This window comes from Cydia strobilella, chromosome Z, assembly GCF_947568885.1.
Source record: "Cydia strobilella chromosome Z, ilCydStro3.1, whole genome shotgun sequence".
NCBI lineage: Eukaryota > Metazoa > Arthropoda > Insecta > Lepidoptera > Tortricidae > Cydia > Cydia strobilella.
Genome location: NC_086068.1, coordinates 6,774,765 through 6,795,271, shown reverse-complemented (window position 1 = coordinate 6,795,271; position 20,507 = coordinate 6,774,765). Strand labels below are relative to the sequence as shown.

The window sequence follows — 20,507 nt, the reverse complement described above, 5'->3', positions numbered from 1 at the left end:
GTGTGTCTGTGTGTTACCTCTTCACGCTTAAACCGCTGAACCGATTTAGTTAAAATTTGGTTAGAGATAGTTTGAATCCCGGGGAAGGACATAGGGTAGTTTTTTTCCCAGAAATGATCCTTTAAGGGGGTGAAAAGGGGGGTGTCAGTTTGTATGGGAAATCGATAAAAAAATAAACTACCCAAATTACTAACTCCACGCAGACGAAGTCGCGGGCAAAAGCTAGTTATAAATATTTTAAAAACCATTTGTTATGATCCCAACCGTGAATAGGCGAGCTGGCCCTAGGGGTTTTCGTTTTTGCTCCCTCGCCGCCGCCATCGCAAACTCACGCGCACACGAAACGCCGCCGGTGCAGAGGAGAATCCTCCCAGCACCTTTGTAATCTCAAATTAAAAGACACATTTAACAAGCGATTTTTAAACTTAATGCTACGGAATAAAATCTAATCTCTAGCAATGCTATTTCGGGATATCTTTTTTCTTGATTTGGGGGTGTCACGCCGTCTTCGTCAGCGATATCGCATCAGTAAGCGACCGCTATTAAGGCATGGATCGCAGAAAAAATGTACTTTAAGTACGAATTTACTCATACCTTTAGGGTGTAACCCTGACTTCATTCGGAGGACAAAACAATTAAATTCATACATGAAGTCTATATCATACAAAAGGAAAATTGGTTTGAACGAGATCTAGTAAGTAGTTTTTTTTAATACGTCAGCTTAAACCGTAAACCGCAATTTACCTTTCACTCGCGTTTCACATAAAAAATACATTGTTAAAATTATGTAATGTACGGAACCCTCGGTGCGCGAGTCCGACTCGCACTTGGCTGGTTTTTTTTATTCTTACTGACTGACAAGTTGTGTTTCCCAGACTATAATTATATTATTGAAATTTACGGAGTATTCTTTATTCTTTATTGTATTGCAGTCATGTTCATAATACATTAGGTGTTACAGTTTGAGGATGGTAGGTACATGACACCCTGTCAGGGCACTCAATTTTCTTAAGTAATATACAGGGTGGCTAAAATATAAGTGCATTCCCATTGCCAGGGAGGTTTTGGGATTATTAATACTGAGCAACTTTTACTATGGTACCAACCACGAAATCGCGCAAAAAAATTTTACCCTCCCATGGAAAATGGACCAACCAAAATGTATGAAACAGCCAAATTTTTTTTTGAACCTCCCTCCCTGACAAGGGGGTGCACTTATTTTTTAGCCACCGTGTATAAGTAAGTCAATGTTTCGCTATAACAGAGCAGCCGTAGCAGCATTTGGCGTAATTTTGAGCACTTAACTTTAACAACCGAATAGAAGCATCGCTCGCCAGTACCTGACTATGTTCGTGATACAAATTTCAGAAGCAAAATATAACATGTATAGATCAATCCGCATTCGAAAATCAACCTTAAACTAGTCGCTTTAAAGTCTGGAATAGAGCTGGTTATGCGTGATGGTTAAACCTGTTTTGTCCTAAAGGAACCCATGATTGCGGCTCTAAGGGCTGTGTAAAAGCCATTCCGAAGCAACTCCGGGGTTCATAGCCATCAATTTCATCTCGAATTTTCTAGAACTCATCATCATAGGTCCAGGGATCATTTAGTATAAGGCATTGAACTGCGATACAAAAGAGCAAAATAATTTAATAACTGGTTTATGTTTATTTCATTTCATATCGACTGCATTAAAATAGTCTTGTGTCATTCAAGCACAATAATATTCGGCAATGCTTATTACTTATACTTTAAACAATGATTTAGAGAACCAAAAATATTATAGTCAGTCCAAAATAAGTCTGCAACGATTTTGATAGTACACGCAGTGCAAGTGTTATTTATAAATCATAATTTCATAGAAGTTTGACGTTTAAAATAACACTTGCAACTGCGTGTGCTGTCAAAATCTCTGCAGACTTTTCTTGGTTTGAGTCTAGTAGTTTGTAGAGGGATGAAGTTTTATGCCGAGACGTCATTTGTGTGAGCCGATTGCAGGGTAGAAATGTTATATATGTCCAGCCAAGTTCTCTTTATGCTAAATAAAAAGCAATACAATTACATCGTTAAACTTCCTTTTTATTTACAACAAAAGTGTGATATAAATGTTGGTTAACTAAAAAAAGTAAAACAACAAATCTACATCAGGATTCTTATTTACATCAAAGATATAACTCCGTAATAGATGGATACAGTCTAAGGAAAAAACGTGCCTCGAAAATCAAGAAAATTTGATTCTCGTTCAGAGGGCACTACTAGTTTTGGCCAACTGTCGTATAGATGGCGTTGACGGTTTCGTTTGTTATTTAATAATTTTAACGCATATCAGTGACAGAACATGGGTCAAAATTATAAAAATAATTAATGCAAATAAAAAAAATCATTTATCCATATTTAAATACATTTTATCGTATTTTTATAAATCTTTATTTTTAGTTTTAAAGTGTGTCGACAGATGGCAGTGAATTTACTGGGGTTACAAAATTTACTATGACAGTACCGCTCTAGTATAAGTTACTTTATGTTTACATATAGGTAGGTACCATTACCTATAATCGGCATCTATTCATCATCATCATCATGTCAGCCGATAGACGTCCACTGCTGGACATAGGCCTCCCCCAAGGCTCGCCACTCCGACCGATCCTGTGCCGCTCGCATCCACCGAATTCCCGCGACCTTCACCAGGTCGTCGCTCCATCTATTCATACTATCCATTAATATTTTACTTTACCTTAGTACTTGCACCTAGGCTATCGTCAGAAATAGTAATATTTATTGGCTCCAATAAAACAAATAATAGCGCTTAATCAAGTTCTTGCTTCTAGTGTTCCGTTATAAGTATTAGTCAAATGGGCGCCGTTGTATAATCCTGTAACCTGAAATAAGTGAAGCGGAAGTCTCATTCCATATGTAAAAATGATACCTTCTACAAGTTACAAGCTTTTATAATACAGCCTATTGACATCGCATAAGGTTATTCTTATATCATATTTTAAGAGTACCAGTTAAATGAGGACCTTTTGAGACATACAGTAATTGTTACGGGACTCCAGACCTCAGTTACGCAGAATGCTCAAATCGACACTCGGTAAGCGGCGGGAATAGGGCGCGGGCGGACCTGTAGATTACTTTAAATAGACTCCGTATAAGTCTACAATATCAACTCACGGTCGCACAAATCGTCCGTGCCACACTAACACCACTCCCGTCATCATCATCATCGCATTTTATAGTATGTAGGTACTAGGTACATATGTATGCGCATATTTACTCCTAGAACAAAATAATCTAAGACGCGACTGAAATAGGTAAGTGTTTCCGCTCTCATAGTTAGACTCATACTAAATTACTTAAATTTGTATGTGGTGGTGGTGACCACATATAACCAAACAGAGAGGCCTTGTCTGTAATTTTCTGTACAAAACTGTCTGCCGATTTTTGCGGGGGAGGGGCACGTCAAATGTATACGTAACGTAGAAATAGCCTTGTCATAGCCAAACGTCAGTCATTTATGACCATTGGTCATAGAGTTTCTACAGAGGGGAACGTCTGTTAACTGTTAATGGTTACTCCGTTTGGTTATATTATATCCTACAAGCCGCGAGTAGTCTTAAGGGCCCTCCACACTCATGCGCGAATCACGGTGCGAAGCCGCGAACGCGAGTGTGGAGTCTAGTTCGCTAATCAGCGAAATCGACTCCACACTCGCGTTCGTGCCTTCTCGCCGTGTAGTATGGAGCGCGCTTTACGTTCTATATCTATTGAAGTGATCTGTGGGTGAACCATAAACACGCAGATTATTGAAAAAGGAACGAAATGGCCGGTTACCTGCGCGAGCCTTTTTTTACGGGGCTCAGATAAAGCGGGTTGTAGACACGCGTAAGACAAAAGGCGCGTTGTAGTTTTATTGTCGATTTTAATCGTCCACTTTCGTGGCACAGTTTTTATTTAAGATTTATAAAGTATGTTTTGGCTTGCTCTACAGCTCTGCGCCTTATTTGATTTATACGCTTTTATGACTGGTTGTTGTAGGCTTAATGTAATGATGGAAATTGACAAGAAATCTAAAACTTTAGTAACTTTAGTCTTCATGTAGAGAATAACACTTAAGTTGTAGTTTGGCCCAGGACTGTCTCAATTCAAACATAGGTAGAGAAAATCATATTGTCTTTGCCTTACGCTAGAAATACTAGCACCCAAAAGTTAGGGATGAATATGTATAGTTGGTCAAACCAAATTGTCAGTAAATAATAACAATAAAACTATACTCATCCTTTTCTTTTGGGTGCTAGCACTAGTGTAAGACAAAGATAGTATGATTCTTTCTGTCTATGTTTGAAATGAGACAGTCCTTAGACAAACTATATGTAGTTTTCTTTATTCTTACTGACTGACATGTTGTGTTTCCCAGACTATGTATTGAAATTTATTAAAAAAACAATACATAAATCGACCCAAAGTGACTTAAGTGACCAAAGGTTAGGTTGATTTAGGGTCGGTTGCACCAACTGTTTGTCATCGTTAAAGAGTACGCTAAATTTTATTGTATGGAAAGTTTCATAGTAAACCGCCGCGGTGCGCCGGGTGACGTTAATCAGTCTGTCAAGTGCGGATCGTGCAACCGGCACTAAGTCAGGTAGGTAACGTTGTTTACAGTCCAAGTCAGGTTAGGTCAATTCTACGTCTTCTTAACTCCCATCTATAACTAAAAGGTACCGTTACCCTTTAAACAGAAAAACTGCTACAGTCAGTTCCAGTTTCAAAATGTCAAACCAGCATTTCTGGCCAGTCCGAAGATTCTAAACTTACAAAATAAGAACTCTACGAGCGCTCCGAGATTTCGTTGGGAATCTTTAGCAAAAAAGGTTCTTTGTAAGGACCGTGTGAATACAACCAGTCTTTTGTTCGTTACCTATGTCAAAAGTGCATCTGTCGAGACCATTTCAATCTCAAAAACTGAACTCATATCAGTGACGTCCGATCGTCAGAAAGGATCGATAAAATGAGCTTGGCTCCAATATATTTTGATTTTGGTTAACTTTATGTAGATACAAGGTTGTAAATAATATTTGATAACGCTTATGTTTGCTGTCTGGTTTTTTATTCGATAGGTACATAATATCCGGTAAGTTAGATAGCGACGTTATGAAGATAATAAATATATGTACTAGCTTTCTTTCCTTAGGTGAGCTATTCTAGAAGCTTAGAACATACTTTTCGTATACGTACCTACTTATGATAACTGGCCGTAATAATGGCAGCAAGTACCTACCTAACGCTGCGTACTACGTAGGCGAACAACACGCGAACGCGAAGCGAAGCGATGCGGCGCGGGGTGAATCGATCCTTTGATATCTATATAAGTGTCCTACGTACGCTGATGACCTGGTATTGCTAGCGTCATCGGGTGAAGAGTTGCAGGAGATGGTAACTAGAATGCTTGGATCTGTTGAAAGGAAAGGAATAAAAATAAATATAAGTAAGACGAAAGTAATGGTATCTGAAAAGGAAGAATATATGACAAACTGAGAAACTTTGATGGGTCAAGAAAGAGTAGAACAAATGAAAGAGTTTGTATATCTGGGAACCTTGTTCACTAGGGACGGCAAGCATGATAAAGACATTGAAAGGAGAGAATGCTGTAAATCGCGTGAATGGGGCACTTAACGCTTTTATGAGCAGGCAGAAGGTGTCGCAAAAAGCATGGTTGGCTGTGCATAGAGGGGTGCTGGTGCCTACACTTATGTATGGTAGCGAAAGTTGGGTATACATGGCAGAAGAGGCATCAGAGCCAACTGAATGCAGTGGAAATGAGAGCGTTGAGAAGTGTGTGTGGTGTGAGATTACAAGATAAAATTAGGAACAATGTGATAAGGGAAAAGTGTGGACTGAACGAAGTGACAAAAATTGAGAAAGGTATGTTGAGATGGTTTGGACACGTGGAAAGAATGAGTAAATGAAGGCTAACAAAGAGAGTGTATAAGGGAGAGGTAGAAACGGGAGTTGGAAGGGGCAGACCTCGGCGGACTTTCTCTGATCAGATCGGAGAAATCCCGAAGAAAGGCCAGGTCAAGAGCACCCTAAACCGGCGAGCGTGTATGAGAAATGTTATGCAAGTGAAGGAAGCGAAAGAGGTATGTCAGGATCGTAGCAAGTGGAATTCCGTGGTCTCTGCCTACCCCTCCGGGAAATAGGCGTTATTATATGTATGTATGTACTACGTGGACGATCTCGTTGCGAATGCGAAAGCCGTGGGCCCACCATGCCGCGCCGCGCCGCGTCGTTTCGCGTTCGCGAGTTGTTTGCTTACCTCTTACCTACGTAAGACGCCGCAGCGTTAGTCCCCGTTTCAAGGCTGCGAATCGAGATCGGTATTTTTTTCAGTCATTAACATGTACTTATATTTTTAGCACGACAAAAAACTAAACAATTTTTGGAAGAATAATAATTTACTTATAAAATATTTGTGATTAACATTTATGCTTGCATGTGCTTGCTTACAATTTACAACATTTGTACAAGCTTAACCTGACTTTATAACAAGTATTGTATTTACTCCGCATGTAGATTTCATTCTTCAACAATAACAAAACAAGATACGATATTGATCTTCGAAGATTTATGTTGGAAGAATCATACTTTATAAATGAATCCGAAGTTCACCTTTGTTATATGAATGCTTAGCATTCTTCACAAACTGGGTGTTCTTTTTTTAAACTAAGAATATTTTTGTGAGGGTAAGTCCATGGTGGAAACTTGAAACGGATTTGATAAGTTTTGCAGCGCTACTATTTATTTTAAATTGGACGTTACTGGTGTATGATAAAAAACAGCGGGTCCAATTTCTTACAGTACAAAATACAGTGATGGAATCATAACAAAATATTGAGTATTTTTTATTTGTCACTGAAGAAATATACCTGTAAGAATTCTACCGCTCTGCACGTTAAAAATTGAATGTCCTATTCGCCGTTTATGTTTTCGACGTGTTTAATGAAATGTAATTGATTTCAACATAATTAATAAATAATAACTATGTTTTATACTCCAGTCATGGACAATATGGCGCGTCATTTCTTTTAAAACAGACAGAAATTAATGAATTTATTTTCTTATTTTCCTGTTACGTTTTCTTACCAGTCGCATATTATCCCATTTTTTTTTATTTTTCAGTAGCTTTTTTTCCTGTAAGGTTTTCTAACAATTCGTATAATTTCGCACTATATATTCCATTTGTTTACAATCACGGAAGGTGCCACGACGAGCGAAGCGAGGAGGAGTGTGTTAGGTGAACTGCGAGAGTGCGAGCAAAACAGTGCGCTTAGTGCGCCAGAACCGACTTATTTTATTGAAGGATATTGATTTACAAAAATAAGTTATTTTTTAATTAGTGTATCGTATATTATAATAAGAATACATATAGTTCGTCAAAGGATTGTCTTACTTCAAACATAGACGGAGGGAATCATACTATCTTTGTCTTACACTAGTACTAGCACCCAAAAGAAAAGGATGAGTATAGTTTTTTTTGTTCTTATTTACTGACGATTTGGTTTGACCAACTATATCTAAATTATGCGAATGGTTAGAAAACGTAAAAGGAAAATAACCTACTGGAAAATAAAATTAATGGGAAAATATGCGATTGGTTAGAAATGTTTTCGGGAAAGGAAGGTATTGAGAAAAAATAAAAAGGTAAATATTGCGAATGGCAAAAATTGCGATCTGGAAATAACGATTTTCGAAAGAGAGAGTACACACTCGGGATTTGTGGTTTACGTTTCATTAAATATTTGCGCCACGCCCATTATTGGCGTGTGTAGATACTATAAGTATGTCATTTTTATTTCGGTAACTATCTTATTTTAATTTTTGCTAATATTATCTGTAGGTATCTTACATGTCGCTCCAACGACAAAAGTTGAGTTGAAAATTAGCTAAACCATCTTAGTCTACAAATTTTCACAATTTTAGTGTACTGTATTGTAGTATGAGTAGCTTTGCGTTTTACAACATATTGCCTACAATATTATAATTGTGAAAATATTATTGGAGTATGGTTTAAGTGCCCTTTTGCTTCTACGTTAGAGCGTATGGATCTTTAATTATTATTCGTATCATGTACCTATCCTGTTTCTCTTCTGTAACGTTTTATTTGTACAGTCGCCGTCAGATATATCGGAGCGGCCGAGGCTCTCACAAATATCTGAACACGCCTCTATTGTCAAGGCGTTCGAGTGCGTGTTCAGATATTTTTGAGCACCTTGGCCGCTCCGATATATCTGATGGCGACTGTACAAAACAAGTTTATCTATATTCAGATCCATCATTGTCCTGACTACTCTTTGTTGCGAATGTGTATCGGTTCTCTTTCACCCTGTTTAACCCTGGGACATGAGACTCATGGATGCATATCTTGATATGCAATTATGCACATAATTCCAGCATCCTTTGAATATATCGTAAGGACAACGAAAATGTTGCATGTTGTTGATGATGACGCTTGTTTTCGAAAACGTGTCTAAAACCAGATCCCATCTGTGTTTTACATTATTACTTTTTAACAAATCACTACAGCGACCACTAAGATCAATCGCTACAAATCGAAATCTCATAATTAAAGACAAACAAAAAATCCTTTCAATAACAACTATAGCCGAACAATCGATGATATGATACCGATATAAATTTAATATAACCGGCATCTATCTTGGCAGGGTGGCAGATGCCTTACAGATATCTCGGTTTCCAAATTTAAAAACAAATGATGCGTGAACTTGTATTTTTAAATACGATCTAAATTGAAGCTAGTTAAGGTTGTTTATAGTTCGTTGGTGCCGATCGCATGACTACTTCATGTATCGAAACCAAACCAGCGTAAGCGCCTTATGGATTCGAAATGCAGTCACGCCATTTTGATTTTGTAAGAGGTGGTGGGCCATAAGTCCGAATCTACCCCGCGCAGTGGGGTGCGAGGCCCAAGAATGCACTTTTTATTACAACATTTATAATCTGACGCATTATTAACAGTGCTGAGGCCGGTATTTAATGACCCCACGTATAATTTTAATGTCTGTAGGTGGCGGTGTCGTTTGTTAAGCCTTTGGTTTATATTTATAACGTAGGAATTATAACCTATGTTAATATTTAATTATAGTCCCAAGAATGTTATTAGTTGATTTTATAAAAAAAAAACATTATAACAGAACCTATAAATGTAACAAATAGAATAATAGTTCTATAAAGCTAGGCGCATTTTACTTCAAAGTTTAAAAAAGTAACCTGTAGCCTGTAGATAATCCACAGAAACCTTTGAAAACTTTAAAAAATTGCTTTTAATGTCTTAAAAGATAAGGATGAAGTTTGTTCGTTAGGATTAAGTAAACTATACACCGGTTCGGGTGTACCAAAATGTCCATGTTTCATGAAACTTCTTATCGGTATGGGTATAAGGGTAGAAATGGATCGTTTCGTGTGACAGTCAAGTTGGGGCCGTAAGGGCGGCGTATGCAGTGGCCAGTACCTGCGTTTACAATAGTAGAAATCAAAGCCATTGTGGTAACACAATGCAGTCAAGTGGTTCGTGGCCTTTTGTTGGGCCGAGCACCCGCCCGCGCCGGCACCCGGCAGGTTGACGCCACGGAATAAAGTGAAAAACGCTTGTCTGTCTTACGAACATTTTGACGATTGTGTCTTAAACAATCGTCGATATAATTATACGTAATTATACGTAGCCAATTTGCACCTTTTTGAGAAAAAATATATAGATACTGTCGCGTGCTTTTAAAATCTTAGTAACAAGTACCAAATTAATTATCTACATTATGTAACTAATTGACATGAGCAAACATTGTATATATTTATCTAATCTGTTTCAGACACTCAGTTTTAATGAAATGTGTTTTTTTTTTCAATAAAGACTTAAAAAAAGTGAAATGGTTAGTTACTAAATAATAAGATTTAGTGTACTAAATAATAAGATAGAGCGGTACTGTCATAGTAAATTTTTTAACCCCAGTAAATTCACTGCCATCTATCGACACACCTTAAAACTAAAAATGAAGATTTATAAAAATAGATAAAATGTATTTAAATATGGATAAATGTTTTTTTTTATTTGCAATAATTATTTTTATGATTTTGATCCATGTTCTTTCACTGATATGCGTTAAAATTGTTAAATAACAAACGAAACCGTCAACGCCATCTATACGAAAGTAGGCCAAAGCTAGTAGCGCCCTCTGATCGAGAATCAAATTTTCTTGATTTTCGAGGCACGTTTTTTCCTTATCCATCTATTACGGAGTTATATCTATCTTTGTTATCACAGAAAACTTTTTTTAAATTACTTTTTACAAAAAAGTTACTAAGTCATATGTTAAAATGTATACAAATTACAATACAGAATGTATTAGGTAGATACAAAAATAAGAAATAAAATATTGTGTTATCAAAGCCACTGCAATAGGTAGGTATGTATTAGCAAATCATTAAGCATGCCACCAAATAAAATGAAATAAAAACGAAATTTAAAACAATGAATTTTACGTAAGTGACAAGTATTGCATATACCTGATTAGTAGGTAACAACATCCTCGGAAAACCAAAATAATTCATTTATATTCCGAATCATGCCGCCGTTTAGCTGAATGCCCTTGTTCCTTGTGTGGTCCCATTGTTCGACAATTATTAAAAACATGCATTTGTTCAATAATATGCTAAATGTTTATATATTACTTATAAATAGGTTTAACCGTTTAACTATTTAATGCTAAACTTTAAAGATAAGTTATATTAGATTTAAGATAATTTAATAGCAATTTAAAAATAAAAATAGAGGCAGTAAAAGTTTTCTTATAGATAAAATTTTCTCTTCTGAGCTCGTTCACTTACCTGTACTAACAATGGCAGTCTGTTAAACAAAAGCCATTATTTATTTTGTGCGAGCGCGTGGCCTTTGTGCCTGAGGCTCACACACAATGGCCACGCGCTCACACAAAATAAATAATGGCTTTTGTTTAACAGAATGCCATTGTTAGTACAGGTAAGTGAACGAGCTCAGTAGAGAAAATTTTATCTATTACTATCTAAATATTGGGCGAATGATTTAGCAGAATCGAATGAATTTATAACCTTTTATTATTCAATTTACAGTCGCATATCGTTTTAAGTACAATATTTTGTACCCAGAGGTTGACGAGGATACAAGGGAACCCTGGTGTTATAGTTAAGATTAGGCATTTAACGTATGCCGACGGAGTGTTTCGCGTAATTTTGTTCAAGCTCGAGTTCCAAGTATTGTTTGAATCGGTGCCATTGTTTGATTTGCACGTTCTTATTGTTCTCAAATAATAACATACTTTTTAGGATGAATAACTATAAATAAAATATAGAACACCAAATCGCCAACCTTGTTTAGACACTTGATCATTTACGAAAAAAAAACTATAGAATGAGTGTGTCATGTTTTTACGTTTTAATTCTCCCACTTGGGCAAGTCTTCCATGCTCCCTCTATCCCTTTACATATCCACTCACATGATTCTGGATTTCTGGCAACTAGAGCTTCCAACATTGCGCACCTCTAAAATGATTATGGCAGCTCAGGTTGTCAAACGGAGTGTATGCGGTTTATTTTTTATTTGTGAATGTCTGCACAGATACGGTATAAACTATTTTCAAAAAACAGACTACCAACGTGACAACGTTTAAAAAATGTTTCAACCACATAGACAACTAAAGTATTTATTATCTACATTACTTTGCAAGGAGTTTGAGAAGTGCGTGTGTAAAAAGTAGTTGTGTGTTTTTAAATGCCGTAAGTGGTCAAATAAGTATATTTCTACTAGTATTATATATTAAAATACTCAGCGTGTATGCCTTTATTAGATTAAAACTATGTTTTATTCCCACTTAATATTAATGATCAAAAAATCTCACTTCAAAACAATAGCTCAGTAGTTTTTGGACGTATTTCTTAATTTAAATCCCCACATTTCTAAGATTACCAAATATTTTTTAACGAATGAATTGTCATTTAATAGTTTGTGTATTAAAAAAACATTAATAAATCATAAAATGTACTAAATCATAATACACAGGATTAGCGATCAAAACATGTGATGGTGAGGTGTAACTGGTGTAAGTACAAGCTGGCACCTGTGGTGGCCAAGACAATTTCTGTTATTTAAGTTGAAAAACTATAATAACAGTATGAATATGCATTTTATTTAAAGATAATAAGTATATTAGACTATTATATGACTATATTTTAGTAGTGCCTAAGTTTGCTACAAAAAAATAATGAACATAACGTATTATTTCACGGAAAGTTGAGAATTCAAAAGTTTCTTACCGGAAATTAAATTTACTTATACTCAGCATTTTTATAGGAAAGCTATCAGGTTATTTAGTATCATTTCAAAGCTCATTAAGTCTTCTTTAAATTTAGTAAAATAGTTTTACACCACCACCACCAACGACCCCCTCATCAGCCAGCAGTGGGTCTGTGACCACGAACGTAACGTCACGTTCGAAACGTCAGACCATAAATAAACGTAAGTTTGTACGCGATTAAGTTTTAATAAAAATCAGTCATTATTTCATTGGGTCAACTTGGTGTATTTTTAATTATTACTTTTATTATAACAGCACATCAAAATCAAAGAAAACTCATTTAGGTAACCATCAAGCAATCAAAGCAAAAGTAAATCCAAATCAGTAATTATAGTTCACTTTAGGTAGATTTTTGTTATGGAAACAAACTTTATCCAAATTATTTGCAGCATCGTTCCGTCGTTCGGTTCGCGCGCTTTTCAAACTGTTATATCGGCTGAATTTAAATCGGCGATGCCGATATATCGATATAGGTGTCGTTACATCTCTATTAAATAGAATGAAATGGATTCTTAAATCTTTACAATAGGAGATTATTATTTCATTATGGTAAATAATTAGTAATAAACGCCTCACATCAGTTACAATCGCCTTTACAGGTCAAAAACATTACACAACCTGTTGGTTTGCAAAGGCCAATCAAATACGGAACATAAAATCACCATAATAACTAATAATAAGCTATCGCTAAGTGCTACTAGTACTCACGTACTCAGTATGAAAGGCGTACGTACGGCTGGGTCAGTTGGGGCAAAAGACTAAAATAGTGTCATAACGAGTTAAGTCAGCTAGGTCTTCCTTGCGAAGTTTTAAACGAAATGTGCTGCTTTCAACCAAAAGAGTTATTAAATCGTTTGCTAATAAGGCGATGAATACCTATATGCTCTTACAAAGTTAGTTGGATCACGCTCAAAATACGAATAGGATGTTACATTCTAACTTATGTTTTCCCAATACTAAACAATTAAATTTATCTGAAGGACACTAGGGCATTTGCAACCGTACGGGTCATATACACCTACTACTCTGGACCTGTCGGCCATTGTATAAAACAATTCTAAAATACTGGTCTCGTAAACACCTTCGACAGCTTATTGCATACTACTCCATTTGTTTTAGTTTTTTCTTCGCGTCTATTTATAGAAACCTGAATAAAATTTATAACATTATTTAGTTTAAACTTACTTTATAGACGGGGCCTGACGAGGTCAGCGATAACGTAGGCGGACTAAGGGCTTGAACTATAATAACACATTTATTCAAAGGATAATTAACCTAAAGACAATGCAATAAAGCCTATTTCAAAAGCAAACTTGAGTTAGTAGTTAGGGTCACGGCAAGTTTAAACTGAATATGGTTTTAACCGGTTTTGAGCTTTACTATTTTAGAAATACTGTTCCAAGAGCTGTTAAAGTATAGTGGTAATTTACGGGAGTGGGAAGAAGGAACTGAAAGTGTGTTTAAAGAGTAAGGTACTCTTTATTGTTTATGTTAATACATCTGCTAAGGTAATAGGGAAAATTGCATATAGGCAAGCAAGCAAAGCAAGCTCGCCAGTCACCAGGAGGCTGTTGAATTCATAAAATGTTGACACCTCATCATCTTAGCGCTTTCCTGGTTGCGTTATGTACTTATTTAAGCGTTAACCCAGCGTAAGCTTTATTCGTAACTATTTTATTATTATTCTCGTCCAAAAGATGAGGCCTGCAGGCACTTCCCATAACACATGTTCCCAGCAGTGGGAAGTTATTATTTTAGTCTGATAATGATGATGATTGAAAAGAAAATCAGGCGATTTTAATAGGAAGTATGTTTGTATTAATCTTAGAATTAACTGTATACTTGAGTAGTCCTATTTATGCTAAGCCCTTATAACATTTGGACAATTGGGTCTAACTAAAATAACCTTATATAAGTGCCAGTTATTTTATCGGCGATTTATCGTCGGCGCCAGCGCCCTTAATCTAGTAAAGGTTTCGAAGGAATGCGACTAGTCACTATACTCACTAGCGCTATACCCAGTTATTTCGAAACCGCAAACAACCGACCGCTCGCTTCAACAACCATTGCGCGTCCAACATGCCTACATAACTCACTGAACCAAACGTTTACAGAAATGTACAGGGAAGTATCAGAGATTGTTCCTGCGCGGAACGAAATCTTTTGACTTGGTGCGAGACCAAAGTCGACTTTTGTAAAGAGTTCAACGAGCGAGTGGACTTAGCGCCACTTGCACCATCCTACTAACCCGGGGTTAAGCGATTAAACCGTTAAATCAGCGTCAAATTGTACTGGTAACAATAGTAACTCTAGGTTTAACCGGTTAACCCCGGGTTAGTGGGATGGTGCAAGTGCCCTTAGAAGTATGGGCATTTAATAACATAGAATTTGTGTTGGACGAAATGTAAATAAAAATAAAGTTTTAAGTATCATCCAAGTTTGACAATTTTGTTATTTCAAAAGAGTAAGGTATTAACTATACTTCAAAAACGGAAAAAATCAAAATTTTGTGTGATGTAGTTAATTAATGGACGAACCCATTAACTGAATAAATATACATACATATAACAAGTTGATTTAAATATGTAGATGTGAATTTAATTTGTGGTTAAGTATGGATTCCATGAAAACTCAAGATATTCATAGAAAAGTATTGATTAGTATGTACATATTAAATCGCACGCGAACCTGGAGAGCGCTTTTATCATATTCCTGAATCCAATTTTTTTTTTCGTAATATATTAGTGGAAAAATTCCGATTAATCTTTAAAACATTGTCCGTTACACGGACATGTTTTAAAGATTAATCGGAATTTTCGGCATACATAAACTGGACTATTTTAATTATCTATTAAATTTTAATGTAGCGCCAACATAGAGTCGCCAAGATGACACCTGGCAGTTTTTTTATTCCCTATACACTCTATACAGCACAGCTACTTACTTGTATAGGTAGTTCTTTAGTTACAACTAATTGAACTTATCATAATACCCAAAATTTCTTACCTTGACATTAAAAATCTATACATATAATGGGGTATCCCAGAAGTAGAGACAAATTTATTTTCAAAATATGTAATTTAAGGTAAACATAAAAAGTAATGATTTTGGTTGAAAGTATTAGTAATAAAATTTATTAAATTATTACTATTATTAGTTTGATACGGAATTTGATCTCCCGACAATTTACCACAACCAAATTACGGCTGTCCCCGATTTTGCAGCCAGTCCTTTGGCCACACAAAGTATTTCGTAAAAAAATTGGCTATTATAGTTGGTCAAACCAAATTGTCAGTAAATAAGAACAAAAAAATAAAAACCGGCCAAGTGCGAGTCGGACTCGCGCACCGAGGGTTCCGTACTTTTTAGTATTTGTTGTTATAGCAGCAACAGAAATACATCGTCTGAAAATTTCAACTGTCTAGCTATCACGGTTCATGAGATACCGCCTGGTGACAGACAGACAGACGGACAGACGGACTGCGGAGTCTTAGTAATAGGGTCCCGTTTTTACCCTTTGGGTACGGAATCCTAAAAAACAATACTCATCCTTTTCTTTTGGGTGCTAGTACTAGTGTAAGACAAAGATAGTATTCTCTCTGTCTATGTTTGAAATGAGACAAACTATAGGTAAAATTTTGTGGTCCTAAGACATCTATACGACTGAATGGAAATGTTTCCTTATGAACATCATTGGGATTCTCCGGAACATAGGTTCAATCGTCAATAAATGATTAAGTATTTTTTCTCAAAAATGGACGGCAAAGTCGACGTTGCCGGTTAAAAATTAGGTCGCGAAGTGTGTAGATTCTGGTCAGTCAAAAAATTAAAAAGTTAAAAACATTGCAGTCTCGATTTCGGGACTGCAATGTTGCATACAAATTCCATTATTTGTCGAGTTCCAAACTTTTTAAAAGTTGAAGTCTTATCAAATGAAGGCATAGGTCCATTAAACAGCCAAACAGATGATCAGTACTTATTATTATAATGTTGGTACTGCGACTATTTAGCTGTCTGCTGTAGCTAGCAGAAAAATACACTGATTTTCAATTAAAAAAATAAAAAGGAGGCAAAACAAATCTTAGCAATTGTTTTTACTTTTTTCTGTGAAAATATATACGTAAGAACGTTGCTTCTGTAAAATATTTCTATTATATTTGTATTTATTGCGCCATTTTTGAGAAAATCACTATATATGACTCGGCAGGAAGGCTACTTGCTGGCTTCTGATTCAATTAAACGGACTCCCAAGGTCGTCCGTTTAAAACGAATCCTCAGCCAGCAAGTAGCCACTTCCGAGCCTCGACAATAATGTACTATTTTTTTCGGTTTACTTTTATAAACTTATTATTGGTTACCTCTTTTGGCACGTTCCTCTTGGTCCTTTACATATCTAGAAGCAGTTTGTTTCATATATATATTTTTAAACCTAGGTCGTTCCTTTTCATTCTGGTGACAGACGACTTTGATACTTTTCATTTATCCGCTGCCACTCTGACGAACGTTAAAGGAGTTATCAAAAATCGATTTAACTCGGTTAATATTTCGAGGTACCCGTGATTGTCCTATTCCTAACCGGAATCTTCTTAAAAGTAATCTCACCCGTTTCTTCATAATGTCATACATATACTAGTTTGTCTAGCTTTTGCTTAAAGAGTGTTTTACTATATTTTTTTTAATATGAGACTCGTAACGACACCAAAACTTTTCTCTTGTTTATAAAACTTTCAGCCAGTAAGACTTTGAAAGTTGTCTCTTTACTTTTAGGACAACCTTTATTACAAGCATTGTAAGATTTGGCGGCGTATTTAAAACAATTTTTTTTATATCAAGGCAAAAAGGAGCACATTGTCAGTATTATCAATTTAATTGTTACCTTTAAAGGTAGAAATGTACTTATTTCATCTCCAATGTTACTCGCTCCGAAGATCATGTTGTTATTGAATATTCCTGCCTTAATATGGGTCCTCCTCTCTTTAAGAGAGGATGGCTGCAGGAGGGAGTCCCACATATCCCCCAATGGCTCCCCAGGCCGGGGGAATGCGTAACGCATTTTACAACTCCGTCAAAAAAAAGGTAGGCTTCATGAAATTTTTTAAAATCGATATTTAGCTTAATGACATTAAGCGTTAATAATGAAACCGGCATTATTAGCATACCCTAGAATTTTGAATGCGGAAATAAATTTGTGTAGGTACTTATTTATAAATTCTATTTATTGTAAAATAGTTACCCAGTTATGAATTAAATATAGATAGTTAGCTCCAAATGTACCTACTTAGAAATGTTAAAATAGTTTCTGTTTTTACAGTTTAAACCTATTTTTGGCTAGTGTAAAACATTCCCGCACCCAGAAATCCGGGTATTGTCGTCTGATAGGTAAAAAATATATACGCTAATATACTTATACGCTAGCGCTAAGTGCTACTAATAACAACAGTACAGAACATGAAAATCCTTCATGAACAGCCCTCGGCGGCAGCATAACTATAGTACTTGATTATGAATATACTATATGTGCTGATTCTGCTGCAGTGCTCCTTTCATCGTCATCATCATTTTAGCCTGCAGTCGACCACTGCTGAGCATAGGCCTCTCTTCCTGTATAGATAAAATTTTGTCTACTGAGCTCGTTCACTTACCTGTACTAACAATGGCAGTCTGTTAAACAAAAGCCATTATTTATTTTGTGCGAGCGCGTGGCCTTTGTGCCTGAGGCTCACACACAATGGCCACGCGCTCAGGCACAAAGGCCACGCGCTCACACAAGAGAAATAATGGCTTTTGTTTTACAGAATGCCATTGTTAGTACAGGTAAGTGAACGAGCTCAGTAGAGAAAATTCTATCTATACGCCACTTTACATGCTCCTTTACATAAATAATACCTACCTATTAAATATATGTATTGCGCATGTAGTAATTTCACACCATGCGTGCCAATAAGTAATACCTATTCTCTAGGTATCACCAATATTAGCTATTAAAGAGGGAGCTAAAGCAAAATTGTAGTTACTATATTGAATTGTTACACGTTTTTACAAAGGCGTGATAAGCCATGAAAAGATTCACACGGACACTAAGTATATTATTATATTTGAAAGTTCTTATTTAGTTAAAGTGGGCTCGATATATGTAACTATAATAAAATCACGTAAAAATGTCTAATTTTAATTTAATTTTTAATTGTACCCTGCCTACCACAGCAGCATTTTGGTATAAAATAGTTAGTGTTATAAATAAGTATACGAAGTCGAGGGACGTGACGAGCAAGATTTTATACAGAAGTATATTTTATTGAGGTATAACGTTTAAAACCCGCGCGATGGCCATATCTTCTGTCGCAAGTTTCGCGTGGCGCGCTATATCTTTTGGTTCTCTTTTAATTTCTTGGCTTTACGCCTTTTCTTAAACAAGAAGCAAATCATTTTATTATATATTATTATTATATTTTTAATACCTAAGTACATATGTTAATAATCACCTTCTGTAAGAGCAGTTGAAAATAAGAAAAATCAGCTACGAAAGACCTGAGAACTATAATCATTTAAACTATAAAATCTTATTTAAATCATTGGCTACCCCTCACAGGATTCAGTTCGAGTACACTTTTTAATTATAAGTATAGTTGAGCACAATAGTTTATTATTAAAGTTTGGTTACGTAGCGTTTTTGAGCGCATACCTGGCTCGGCGCTACCTGGGCCTACGAACGGCCAGACTCGGCCGGAGCCGCCGCGCCGGAGGCTCTATCCTAACATTTGAAAGACGAAACTTTTCAAAGAAATCATCGGCCCGAATGTCAACCTTAATGACATGACAAGAAAATTAAAATTGCATTGCTAGTTTCTGTTCTTTTGGAACCATTTCTATATCATGTTATTTTTAAAAAGACGCGTTTCAACTTCAGAGAATATTATAGCATGGTACTTAAGCTACGAGTATCATAAGCTCATGTATCGTATGTATATTCCCATCGGGGTGCACTTGTAAGAAAAACAGTAGATTTGTTTGCAAGATAATCTATACATCAGAAACCTTTGTCTTAGAAATACGTAATGCAGAGTCGTGTACATTTTATATCGGGCACTTTTTACTCCCAGTTCAAAGCGTTCAAACCTACTCAATGTATCGTAGATAGATGTTCATTTGTCTAAAAATTACCGAGGAAATGGAGATTCTCGTCTGTCATGTCTACCACTTATTAGGGCTTAAATACTTTAGCGGTTAGCCTATAATATTTTTAAATTGTATTTGTGTGTGTGTTGGTACAAAATACAACTAAAATACGCCGTTTGATCTTCAGCGTTCATAGGTAGGTATATTTTTTATTCAACTGGTAGAGTAACCCTACTAAATAAAAAACACTAAAAATAAACACATGCCCAGGCATGTACAATGAGATTCATAAAGTGGGTATGCACTTTTTCAGCTAGGTGTGCCTATAAATCCTACAATATATAAATCTAATCGCCGTAGTTAAATAGCTCTACCACGCACCCTTCACATCAGGAATAGTAGGCGCAAAACTGCAACAATAAAAAAAACTGAAAGCTTCAAGAGCTTCAAAAAAAGAAACCCACACCTAATAGTACGCGCGAAACTACGCCAAAAAGCAAAAGCCTCGAGAGCTGTCTAAACCTTCCAAAGCTCCGAGATTGAAAAAGCAAACCCGAAAGCCTTACCTGGTCGCGTCCCGCGCCTCAGTACGCGATGGACGCTCGCGCCGAACGCCCGTTATAGTGATGACGCAGCATGCTGCTCTGGTTTATCCTTCTCGTGGCCTGCGCCGACGCTGCGCGCGGCCCGCACCGCACGCACCATGTCGTGCCGGCGCGCGCCAAGCACTCGGAGTTTGTGAAGGGGAAGAGTGAGTGTTGTGTTTTACAAGTGTTTTGGTGGTTTTTAGTGCTAGATGTAAGGCTGCGCTTACATCCCTAGGTGTGACGGTTTGATTAGGGTGGGTGTGTGTTATGGTCGACCAGGAAATCGAGTTCGAGTTTTCTGTTACTAGTTACTTCAGAGCCTGAAGCTTTCTTTACTTTTGTGAGGTCCTAAATATTTAACGGGAAAATCGATAATATATAACGGAATTCGCGGTATTTTTCAGGC

The 20,507-nt window shown here is 36.4% G+C and overlaps 1 protein-coding gene across 2 annotated transcripts in view; it reads left to right on the top strand.

The window, feature by feature from the left end:
* The window catches only part of LOC134754158 (epidermal growth factor receptor), a 148,989-nt gene that overhangs the window by 105,001 nt on the left and 23,481 nt on the right, over positions 1 to 20,507 (top strand). The window contains exon 1 of one of the 2 annotated variants that reach the window (XM_063690278.1): positions 20,096 to 20,265. The exons of the other annotated variant lie outside the window; for it this stretch is intronic. Coding sequence (XP_063546348.1) covers positions 20,151 to 20,265 — 115 coding nt within the window. The 5' untranslated portion in view covers positions 20,096 to 20,150. Of the gene's footprint in view, positions 1 to 20,095; positions 20,266 to 20,507 lie in introns of those variants that run through there. 2 annotated transcript variants of the gene reach the window in all.